Source organism: Stegodyphus dumicola, chromosome 4, assembly GCF_044657685.1.
Source record: "Stegodyphus dumicola isolate Sdum_Otavi_A_Nest chromosome 4, ASM4465768v1".
Taxonomy (NCBI): domain Eukaryota; kingdom Metazoa; phylum Arthropoda; class Arachnida; order Araneae; family Eresidae; genus Stegodyphus; species Stegodyphus dumicola.
Genome location: NC_140771.1, coordinates 221,964,510 through 221,977,730, shown reverse-complemented (window position 1 = coordinate 221,977,730; position 13,221 = coordinate 221,964,510). Strand labels below are relative to the sequence as shown.

General features: G+C 33.8%; 1 protein-coding gene across 2 annotated transcripts in view; it reads right to left on the bottom strand.

The window, feature by feature from the left end:
* Window positions 1-13,221, bottom strand: part of LOC118188533 (uncharacterized) — a 166,013-nt gene that overhangs the window by 30,950 nt on the left and 121,842 nt on the right. For both annotated transcript variants that reach the window (XM_035358987.2, XM_035358986.2), the window contains exon 2: window positions 7,821-8,003. In XM_035358987.2, the coding sequence (XP_035214878.1) occupies window positions 7,821-7,992 (172 nt within the window). In that variant the 5' untranslated portion in view covers window positions 7,993-8,003. The remainder of the gene's footprint in view (window positions 1-7,820; window positions 8,004-13,221) is intronic.

Here is a 13,221-nt window from a genome sequence, read left to right as displayed (position 1 = left end):
TTCTAACCATGCGCTCCCACCATCCTCCACACCAGGCGGCTGTTGGAGGGTTAAAATTCCATTTTATTTTCTTGATAGTAGAAAACGACATGATCTTCTCCCAATCTAAATTTCTTAAAGCATTACTTGAACCAATGAAGTTCGTACCGTTGTCAGTGTAGATTATATTTACTCTACCTCTTCGAGCAAAGAATCTTCTTAAAGCCATAATAAAAACTTCTGTAGACAGGGAATTGACTAATTCAAGATGGACAGCCCTATAAATGGCACAGGTAAAAAGTACAACCCATGTCTTTTCGCCAGACCGCAAATACAAAGGGCTTGCGAGATCAATTCCTGAAACCTCAAAAACTGCAGCAGTCTTTATTCTGTTCTTAGGAAGAGGTGCAAAAGGTGGTTCTGTAGGTTTGGCTTTGAATCTTTTACATGAAATACAACTAGAGCTAACTTGTTTCGCTAATCTATTGATCGAAATAATCCAGTAATCTTCTCTTAAATTGGCAATCAGAGTTCGAAGTCCTGCATGTTGTAGTTCACAATGCTTTTGCCTTACTAGTCGATGAATAATCTCATAGCTTCCGGGAAACAATATAGGGCCCTTGAAATTTTCCTCTTCATCTTCCAAGAGAAGCTTTGTTCTGAGTCGAACAATATTATTTTCGTCTCTGAATGTTTGCATGTTCTTCAAGATTTTCATTTTCCTTCCGGCAAAACTTTCCTGCTGAATTAATTTTAGCAAACAGTGTTCTGCTGATTGAACTTCTTCATAAGTCAACTCAGTTTTCTTAAGTTCTTCTTTTCGTTGGCAGTTTTTAATGAAACGAAACATCCAGGCAAGCATTCTAAGAATCTTCGTATATTTCGAGAAATAAAGTAAATTGTCAGTGAAGTTAACTGATCCATGCTCCACATTGCTGATTATCATTTTTCTCTCTTCCGATCTAACCAAATTTTCATCAATGACTTGTTTTTCACTTAATGGCCAAAATTCTTGTGACTTTTATAACCATTCTGGACCTTCCCACCATTTGCTTTTCAATAAATTCTTAGCATCACAACCTCTTGAAGGCAAATCTGCTGGGTTCATATGCCCTGGCACAAAATGCCAGTCATTCGGATTTGTATTCTTTCTTATTTCTGTCACTCTGTTTCCTACAAACGTATTCCTAGAACTCTCTCTTTTGATCCAAGTTAAAGCAACAGTTGAATCAGTCCAAAAATACACTGTATTGTCTTTCAATTCCAGTCCGTCTACGACTTGACCATATAATCTTGATAAGATCAAAGCTCCCAAGAATTGTAATCTCTTTGGTAGGTGCCACTCTTGACTTACTCGTTACTAACTTGACAGAAATCTTCTCATTAAATTCAGAACGTAAGAAAATACAAGCAGCATAGGAAAATTCACTGGCATCACAGAAACAATGTAGACTTATTCGGCAGTCTTCAAATGGACCTGAGACGAGTCTCCGTGGAATCTTACATTCTTTCAGTAAAGATACTTCCTTGATCCAGGCTAAAAATCTATTTGATATATCAATTAGAAGTACGTCGTCCCAATTAATTTTCCTCTTCCAAATGTTTTGAAGCAATACTTTTGGTATCAATGAAACGGGACATGTTATCCCAATAGGGTCATATAATCTTTGGGCAGCCGATAACACAACTCTTTTAGTAATCCTTTTTTCTAGAATTTCAACCATACTGCCGCGAAAAAGTTCATCGGTTTCAGTGTCCCCAAGAGAGACCTAGAATTGAAATAAATTTGTCATGTGTCTCTTCTACAATTTTTCAGAAGTAACCCAGCCTCGTAGTTCGAATTGTGCTGCAGACATCAGCTCCTTAGCTTCAGAAATAAATTTTTCTGCCTCTTCTTTAGTTTCTAAACTCGTAATACAGTTGTCCACATAAAAAATTCTTTGAGTTGACAAGCTGTGTGCTTCCTTTTATCCGAAGGGTTCTCTAGATGGTAAGTTATAGTTTCTTCTAGTAAAAATGGACTAGGAGAAGCACCAAATACCACTCTACAATGTCGGAAAGTGATTATTTCTTCTCGTCTTGATAAATCCTTCCACCACAGAAATTTAAAATACTCCCTATCCTCTGGATTCAAACTGATTTGTAAAAATGCCTTTTTGATGTCTGACGTTTTCCGAAACTGCATTATCAATTTGGGTACCAATTCTAATAAATTTGGCCCCTTTTCTAAACAGTTATTCAAGGAATTTCCTTTGGAATCTTTCGTCGACGCATCAAAAACCGGACGAATTTTTGTTGTTGTTACACCAGTTTTTTTTTCACAGGATGATGTGGTAAAGTGTCCATTTTCTCGTCTTTATCTACAATTTCAATAATTCCATCCCGAACCCACTCATTAAACATATAATCGTATTCTCTTAAATGTCCAGATCGTATGAGATTTTTGGTAGTTGACATTAGCCGTTTAGTGGCTAATTCTTTATTCGTTTCTAATTCTGGACGTCCACTTTTCCATGGCAAACATACTTCATATCTTTTGTCTTCGTTTCTTTTAATAGTTTTACGGAAAAAATCTACCGTTTCTTCATCGGTTACTTCTACAGTCTGCCTTGACTTTACTTCTGCAGGACATCTTATACCGATGGCATCTAGGCTCCATAATTCCGTCAAATCTAAATTATTAGCATATACAATACTCTCCAAAGATTTTGAGTAGTTTCTTTGTTTACCTTGAAGCGTCCATCCAAGTTTTGTTTTAATAGCTACCAAATTATTATCAATGGGCTCAATTCTCCCAGTCAATAATGCGCCAAGATAATCAGCTCCTATGAATAAACCTATTTCAGGCACATATTCTCCTGTATCACTTAAGCGTATATTTTTCTTTTTCAAAATTGGATAAATATCAGGATCCTCTACACGTGGAATCGCCCTACATATCTTCTTTTCGTCCAAAACTGAAATAATGTATTTGAAATTTGAACACAAGCTTTGTAATGTAATATTGTACACATTATGGGACTCTTGTGTTATGAAGAAATTTCGAGACCATGGTTAAATAGTTTTACTTCTAGGTACCATGTTATATCTGAAATTCCTATATTGTTAAATGTTAAATATGAAACTACTTGCCGTTAAAGGGAGTGATCGTATAGTGAAACGTGTACAGCATTTTTGCGTTGTGAAAAAAAATGCATCCCGGGACCGCGCCGTGAGAGGATCGAAAACATAAAACATATACAAGATATAAAGGAAAAGTTCATATTAAATATATAAAGAAAACATACTGTAAGAGGTTCCAGATTAAATATCAATTTATTCAATTACAACACAATAAGAAAAATATTAACCTCATCTGAGAGTCTGTTCATTTAAATTCATAAAAAAACTTAAGGTTTGTCTGGTGATTTAAAAGAAAGGAAAGGGAAACAATTTATGGCCTGAGAGTTAAATTTTGGATTCGACGTTGTTTTTACTGCTAAGGACGTTTTTGGAAAAACTTGCCTAAAGTTCCAACACACCAAAAAAAATAATACTTATCTTGAGGGGACATCTTGAAGTGGAGGAGAGCTCATATCTTAGCTCTATCCTTACGTCACTTGGCAAATCCGCAAGACAGAGACTCGAATCGGCACGACAATAAATTACATCAGCTATACCGTCAAATCTTACGCCTGCTACTGGTTTCCATAGAAGAAAATTGTTCCCACTGGAAGCAAGAGAACAGCTTACACCGCACGGCTGTCTGCCTAGACTCTCAGCTCCACCAAGGAAAACGTAGACAATTAAGCTAGGCATTTTAGAGAACGGCTAACGCAGGCTTCCAGTTGACTAAGGTGACATAATTCCTTCTGTTTTCAAGTCGGAGTTCAGAGGACATCGTCCTGACTTTTGCCGATACAGATAGAGACCCAAGTCTCTGTTAATTTTTTTGTTATTCGCTCAACAGTTTTTTTTTTCTTCGCATTTTTGAGAAAACCCGCGGCCGGGGAGCATAATTGCCGCTCCCCGCCGGAAGCACTGCTCGATGCCGACTAAATCTTTTCCTTTCTCCTTCGCAACACCCACAAGTTTTTTCTCAGTCTCCGTCAACAAGTCCGTCAAGCCCGAAAGTCAGCGAATCCAAGCAGTGAGTGCCTAAGCGAGTCAAGAGTAAGTGTGTCTCGCCTCTTAACCAAACGCGGCCGGGGAGCATATTTGCCGCTCCCCGCCGGAAAACATCCCGCTTCGTAATTACATTTTGTCCAGCAAGCCCGAAAATCAGCGAGTCAGTCAGAGAGTGCCTAAGCGAGTCCAGAGTAAGTGTGTCTCGCCTCTTAACCAAACGCGGCCGGGGAGCATATTTGCCGCTCCCCGCCGGAAAACATCCCGCTTCGTAATTACATTTTGTCCAGCAAGCCCGAAAATCAGCGAGTCAGTCAGAGAGTGCCTAAGCGAGTCCAGAGTAAGTGTGTATCCAACTCGAATTTCCTTCGTCTCCTTCACAAAACGGGCTCCCACTATGGCTTCACTTATCGCCCCCTTAATTATGGCAAAATCTTCGTTTTCAACTCCAGAATGCGGAAATAAGGGTGATCGCGCATGCGCGCCCTTCTTCACTTAGCCAACAACCGGACCCTCAATCGCCAAAACCTGAATGACTTACATTGAAAGACAAGTAGCAACCTTTGACCTTTCCGTCACGTACTTTCCTCTCTTAAGGTCAACTAACAATGAAAATTCTTTCTCGAACATTCTAAAGCGCGCGAAATCATGACTTGGCGAAAATTGCCTCCCTTTCCCTGCTTCTTTCACAATGAATAAAAGTTTGTACAAGATTTACAAATAGAGGAAAATAAATAATACTCTTTTAAACTAAATAATATTTCCAGAAGCATCTGTTTTTCCCCAAAATTAAAGCCTTAAATTAAATAATTCAGAATCAAAATAAAATTTAAATTTCCATAAATCATAAAATCATTCACCTAATTTTTTTATAACGCTATCAGATAATTTCTCTACATAACACTTGTTTAGTTTCACTGCCCCCAAAAAGTCCATGACTCATCATTTCTTGATCTACAAGTTTCAATCCTAGTTTCTCCGCAATATCTTTTCGTATGAAAGATCTCTGAGCACCAGTATCAAATAATCCACGAACGATTCCGGACTTATCACCATTGATGATTTTCACCAATACAGTTAACAATAACGTTGGAGATTTTTTTGGTGACAAAAGAGCCTGTGCATCCGATTCAGATTGTTTGTCTTGTTTTGATTGATTTATATTTGGACACATAATGCTATGGTGTTTTTTCTTGCATATAATACAATTTAAATAAGCTTTGCAGATCTTAGAATTGTGTCCTGGCTTCAAACAGACGAAACAAGCTTCCCTTTTCTTCAATGTTTCCCTTTTCGCCTCTACTGACATCTCGGCAGCCTTAAAACATTCTGAGGTATTATGAAACAACTTATTACAAAATATACAATGCTTGCTATTTTTCTCAGCTCTTTGCTTTTCATTAGATACAATACAAGCTGCAGTAGGAATTTTTTCCTTCGTTTTAAATTTTTCAAATTGATCATTCGCAAACCCTGATCGAGCAAGTTGTAATCGCTCCTCACTTTTGACTTCCAAACGAAGAAATTCTAATAAATTTCCTAACATGTTCATCTTGTCTTTATTTTCTACACGGTTATGTGTGCGTTCCCACTCCTTGATAAGAGCTTTTGGCAGAGCTGATTCTACTAAAGGATATAACATTGCTTCATATTTTTCAGACGTTACCCCTTAAGTCTCTAATGCTCGCAGCTGAGTCTCCAATTTATCATAAAGAATCCGCAAAGTAAAAATTTCGCCACTTTTCGCTTGCGTTAAAACTAGATTTAAAAGTTCACGAACATAAATTTGAATTAATAGTTCATCTTTAGCAAAACGAGATTTCAGCTGTTCAATAGCATTATAATAGTTTTCGCCCAATGGTGGAAAACTTGCAACCAAATCTCTAGCCGATGAACCTTCTTCAGTTGCTTGTAAAAGATACTGAAATTTATCATCTGCATCAATGCTATCATCATCATGAAACTTTTTAAATTGTCCCCAGAATCCTAGCCAGTTTTTAATATTATCATCAAAACGTTTCAATTCTAACTTAGGAAGATGGAAATTTCGCTTCGTTTCATTTACGACACTGGAAATATCGCCCTTTCTTTCAGTGGTTGGTAACATTAAATCAACTTTCGTTTTCATAACAACCCACTGATTTCGATAGCTTTCCGTTAACTCCATATCATTAGAAAATTCATCTTCATTAAAATTTTCCATTTCTAGCCATTTTACTTTAACTTTTTCATCTAACTGAAACAATCTGTCAGCTTTATCATTAAATATGTTAAATACAGATATCAAATCCATCTTACTTACTGCTTCATCTTTTAGAACAGTGTCCACTTCTTTCAAAGAAGTTGTGAAATATCGCCGTAATTGGGTTCTTTCCCGTTTTAAATTATCCATAGTCCTGTTCCACGGACGCCAATATTTTAAAGGATTCGAAAATAACTATGGATTTAATATGAAAAAACACTTTAATTGCAGATATTTCCAAAAAATTTAGAAGCAGTTATTCTTACAGAAACGATAGAACTTATTTTTAAAACATAAACTTAAAACAGAGTTGAGTTGTAGCTGGTATTACTGAAACACCAATAATTCTTGATTCCGATACCAATAACAACATTAATCTTTGAAAGGGATTTTATTATTATTATCGTATATCCATTCGCTATGAAATCGAAGGAATTCGAAGAGATGAATAATAAAATCTTAAAATGGCGCAGTATTGCACAAATATTCTGTAAGCAATCAGGGAGCTGATTATATCAAACATAGAATTAAAATTATTTAAATAATCATACATAATAACATCATTTTTCCAAAAATTATGCAAAATGAAATTGTATTTTAATATTTTACAGCCATAAATAATGTTTAAAACATTAGATTAAATTTATAGATATTAAAACCAATTACTTTTAAAGTAAGGTGACGTCATTGATTACATCATCCACAACATAAAATTATATAAAATATCATAAACAATAAAATTTTTATTTCAAATAAAAATGCAAAATTAAATTGATTTTTAATATTTAGAAATCATAAATAATATTTAAAACACGTAATTTATGCATAATAAAGAGCATTCTTTTTAAATAAAATGACAACCAAAGTATCGGTTGCCATGAATAACTTGTCCAGCAATTGAGTTACCATAAGTCGTATCGCTGGCCAAAAAAAAATCGCCAAAATCTGTGCAACCGTCTCCCAGAGTAGCACCCAAGGGACACCCAATTGTAAACTTCTACCGAAAACTTTAATGTTCGGCGAACGTCATAAATTTGCAGTTAACCTACATGCCGCATCACTCTTATGAGTCGCGAACAGTGGCTGAATTGCACAGAGACATCCCTAACATTTACGACATACCGCTATGAAGTAAGTTTACCAATTATATTCAAAGAAAATCAAATCATTGCTCTTAAATCCAAAGTACGCGGTACGGCTTTGGCGCGATTTTGAAAATTGTCGTTAATACCAAAATGACGCATTTAAACTTTATCGCCTCCCGAATTTTGCTAAATCTCGTGTGTACCGTATACTAAGATTAAACCTCTAAGACTAAGTAAATATTTCTCTTTAAGTCGCCACCCTGTTTCTTCAACTGAAGATTAACTCTAGTTAAATAAGAGATTGTGAATAATTTGTTATGAAAGTTGTAGTGTAGGGTTCAGTCACGATCCACCTGTTAATCAACTACTTGTAGAATATTTCGTTAACTTCGATTACTATTATCACTTACCTGGTATACTTAGCTTATCATGCCGATACAAATCTATAATAGGACCATATGTTCGCTCCCACTGACGCCTGGCTCTGTTTTCTTTGAAATAACGTTCTTGGGTTATCCTCCGGTGGTAATCGCCACAAGGAATTGGACGAGAATATTCATGCCATTTCTTTTGCAGAGGCATATTAGGGGGCCCTGTTTAAAAAACTGAGGAGTAAATAAACTTTTACGATGCTTTGATAATTTTTAGAGCAAGGCGTATATAAAATGGTTTTATTTACAAATTAAATTGAAATTCCTTTCCTTAATCTGTAACTTTTCCTTTGTTGCCAATTTAATATCAAAAATGGTTAAGAAAAAAAAATTAGCTGAGCTCGAAGGTTTAATGTAAGTTGTTAAACTCATTCATGTGCGAAAGCGTAAACAAGTGAATTACTGAAGTTAAAAGATGGGAATTAAAATATTTAAAATATTTGAAAACCAGACATAAAAAGATTAAATAAAATTATCCTAGCGGAAGACTTTAAATCATATTATTACACATGATTTATTTTCCATATAAAAGTACTTTCTGAAATTTTGTCAGTTGCTGTGATAATGATGCGGTGTTGCCACAAAATGTAGGTGAAAAATCTGTAACATTTGTTTCCAGCAAAAAAAGATATTTGGGCCTTTAAGTATGCTTTTGTTTTAAACTGCATATTTTTTCCAGTTTTTCATTTCTGTAAAACCTCAAGTAATGGTAAAAATCATTTGTACTCAAAACATTTTTCCTGTTCAGAATAGTAATTCATTTGTGTTCACATTCCGAGCGTTTTTCTTGAGACGCTTGTTCAGGAATTTGATAAAAAAATAAAAGGAATCAAATTATAAAATTTAATTTTTTGTGCTTGAAATTACTACATGATGTCAGTAAATTCACAAAATTTTAATTGTTCAAAATAGTATATGAAATTAAATCAATCCGAAAAGCAATTTCAGAGTGATTCTCACTCTTGACCCTCAGCAAGTAAGTATAGAGGGGGGAATGCACATCTTTTTTAATGTACACAGCGCCAAAAAAAGGAGGGGGCAGTTCTATATCTCCCGTTCTACTGGGCGGATTGACGAAAATTAACTTGCGTTTTTCATGTTTCGAAAGCGCGACTTAGGATATGTATTAGCATTTATATATTGTTCTAAATAGGTATTTTGACACAAAATCGGACTTTTTATGAAATAACATACCAATTTTTTCCCTATTTCCATTCTGCAATTCAATTTACGCCAAACTAACGAGTTTTGTAAACATCGCACGAATAGTTTCTTAAAAAAATAGTTCTCAAAATTTTAGCTCCTCAATGTTAATTGAATTTGGTATATATTTATTAATCTCTCTTTTTTTTTATTAAACTTATTTGATTCTTCCTTTCACATTTCGAAATTCAGGTTCATCCCAAATAAAATTTACCCATTTTTTATGATTTTTTTTAAAATTTGTATTTTTAAATAATTTTTATAAATTTTCAAAAAATATTTTGAATTATAATCTATAACATTTTCACCATCATCTTAAAGTAGACGTATTTCTAAGCATACCTGCAAAAAATTGCAGTTTTTTATTCAAACTTTCGAAGGATATACTTTAATTTATATATTGACGCGTTTTAAAATTTGGCATATTTGTTGAAAGCCTTAAAACATCAAATGTGGTTTAGACACATTGCTAAAATTATTTGAAAGTAGGAATGAAGTGACTTTTTTCCGCTCATGTACAACGTAAAAAGGTAGGAACGAGGTGCCTTTTTACCTTTCCGGCATAATGGAAGAGAAAGAAAAATTGGTGGCCATATGTGAAGAAATTCGCCAAGTGAATTATTCTTGGCGCAAACTGAAAAAATTGCGCCGAGATAAATTTTTGAATTTCTCTGTAAATTTCGCAAAAAATTTTATAAAATTTAATATCAAGGGATAATTTGAGAAGTAGAATCGAAATCTGAAAAAAAAAATTGTATGCTATTTCAGAAAAAGTCCTATTTTGTGTCAAAATACCTACGTTAGAACAATACTATATATAAATCTAATATATATTTTAAGTCACGCTTTCGAGACATGAAAAACGCAATTTGAATTTTGTCAATCGGCCCAATAGAACGGGAGATATAGAACTGCCCCCTTCTTTTTTTTTTTTTTTTTTTTGCACAGTGTAACACCAAATAAAGTTATACGTATCTTAAGGAACTTTATACTAATTTTGTACATCGAAACTCTGCCTATCCAAAAAGCTCCGTAAGTTAACATATTCCAAATACAGCTGTACAAGCTTTCTGAAACGAAACAATTATGTTAACGAGCATTATCTTTAACCCTTTCCGGCAAGCTACCTTTTAAAGTTGCATTTTTGATAGTAAAAAAAGGTAGGTAGTTTAATCAGACCTAGAGGAGTACACAAGTAAAATTTTGTGAAGATAGCACTTATCGTTTAATTCTGTAGGTGTGCCCAAAGCGAGCACACTGATTGGGAATAGAGCTCCGAAAAGAGTGCTGAAACGAGCATTGTTGTCAATGAACTGACCGATGAGATGCGGAGAAGCAAAGAATACAGACTCTCAGTTGTCCCAGATGATCGGTGAGCCCAGTCTGGCCACACCTAGGGTTCGCCGTTTGATTTTAGGCAAGATTTCAAGGTAAAAATTTAAAACTAATATAGAATAAGGAGATTAGCATACAGCCAAAACATAACATAGAAATATCTTTTCAAACAATTCTTTTTATACCCTAAAAAAATCTGTAAGATTTCTTTGAAAAATGAGGGTCTTAAAAAACTAAACATGGCTAAAATATATGGACTGGTTTGTGTTGAGCTGCCATCTACTATAAATAAAGAAGGTTCAGAGTAACCTATAAATCCTTTTTCATTCAATTTTTCTGTGCGTACAGAAGGAAATTTTTAGATGTGTCCAGTTTTGAATTTGGCTTGTTCTGGATCACTAGAATGCAACTATCTTCTAAGCCATTGAAAAGTCAGATAAAGATAATAAAGTTCCCTCAAACTATAGATCCACAAATTTTCTTCCATCCATATCTAAATAATTTGAACCAATTACCATAAAAACGAATAGAATAATACTTTTGTATGAATGCTGCTTAAACCAACACAGTTACGTTTCAGCAAGATCATTCAATATTATATTAAGTTGCCAGAACTAAAAAAGCAAAACTAATGAATTTTTTAACAAAAGGCAAATGATGGCGGCCTTCTTTTCCATCTCAAATAATTTGATCTCCAAACGCATTGTCTACAAATATAATGAGATGAAAATGTATTTATTTACCCCGCATTAAATGTGTTAAGCCAATATTTACTTCATAACTCTTTATATCTTGTAATAACGCCTTTTAAAATAACAGGAACAATCAAATGCTTACATTAGAATTATTTTCCTTAAATGTGACAAATTAATGTAAATTTGTTTGTTAAAACATGCACAAAATTCAAAGCAAAATAATTTATTGTAACACTTAAAGGATTTTGGTACTAAATAATATTTATTAACCTAAAAGAGTATTAGCCCAGAAGAGCTATTAGTCTCAGAACAATATTTTACGTTGAATCACTATAAAAATCTGAATCACTTTTCAAATTGCTGCCACCAAATATTATCACCCTGTGTTATGTTTAAGGACATTAAATAAATATTGCATGAATGTATGCATGTTTTTCGCACTGTGAAAATAACGATCCCACATTATCATTAACGTAGTCCTCCATCCGAATATGGACACCTTGAAGCCCGAATTTTTAGTTTCGAATTTGTTTTATTGTGTATTTTATATTTAGTAAAATTTTAACGAATTTTTGATTAACAAACTTCGTAAACTCAACGATTTCAAAGGGAGCACTGTATGTGGAAAAAAATGATTTCCAGCGAGCGAGACTGTCTACGGAAAATTCTAAAGATAGATTGCTTTTAAATGTTTTGCTACAGTGTAGAATTGGGTGCCCTTTCAATACGCGACAATGTTTTTTTTTTTTTTTTTTTTTTTTTTTTTTTAATTTTTATTTTGGCGAGGAAACCTTACTTTTGGTTACCATGATAATTTTAGCTTTGTTTTAGCTTCCTGATTTTACTTAAATGAAAATAGATTGATGTTTACATGGACAAATTTAAGCAGTGCGCAATGCCTAGTTTGTGCAATTCTAGGTTGTTTTTTTAAGTGAAAACAGAATCGATGTGTTAATGGACACAGAGTTTGTGCAATTCTTTGACTTCTTAATTTGGTTTTGTTTAGCGGCCATCTTGAAATTGCGCCCTCCTGGCGCCGATCTTGGCGTCAAAAAAGAATCACCAAGAAACAAAGGGCACGCAATTGTAAACTTTTACCAAATATTTTTAATTCGAAGGAACATTAGCTCAAGTGCTCTCGAAACATGTATGCGTATGTAAATGAAAAAAACGCACCTTTAGTCGTAATATAAAATCTGAAGGATTTCATATTTTTTTCTTTTTTGTTTAAATGAAAATAAATTTAATATTTAGCAATCAGATAAGTTCAGTAGTCATGAGGATATGCAGTCAGCATCATCAAAAGGATTCTGACACTATTGAAAAATCTTCGTTGTTTCCAAAGAAAATGATATAACGAAAATTTAACATTATTTTAATATTGTTGCGTGCGTACGGGTTCGTTATGAAACGAATGCACAAGTCCGATAAAAAATGAACAAAATTTATTATTATTACAACAAACATGCTTACATTTCCTCAGATATTTGTGCAGTATTACAATATCTCACAATAGTTATTTTTTAACTACTCAAACGTTCAAGAGAACTTATTTCAAAACAGCTAAAGAAAGCTAATCCGCGAATTCGCTACATTCAACAAGAGCAGTTTTCTAAACAAACTCTTAAAACAACAACAAACTAACTAACTGAACTGAGAGGTTTTCCTCCTTTTTTTTTTAGATTTTAAATAGAGCGCGAAAATTTTCTGGAACTTTCTCGAAATCAAAAAGAGATATTTATATATTAAATGTTAAATGCAGGTGCTCTTGTATTTTTAATTTTCTGGCTTAGCTTTCCTTTAATATTCATCACGCACTGCACTGTACGGGGAATAAACAATTTAATTTATAATTCTACTAACATTAGCTAATTAAATACCAAATCCGTAACAATATACAGGAAATATACGCAATGAAGGAGAATATAAAAGAAAAGAAAGGTTCTTTTCATTCCCACTTGAAATAAGGGAAAAAAAGGTATATCGGTTCTAATTGAACGCATAAAAAATATTTATAACTAGATATTCATAACGACACATACTTTCTTGATTTTTATATTTAATTAATATAAATTCGAATGGGTTAAAGCTTTGTCAGTTCGGATAGGTTAAAGCTTTGTTAGTTCGGATAGGTTAAAGCTTTGTTA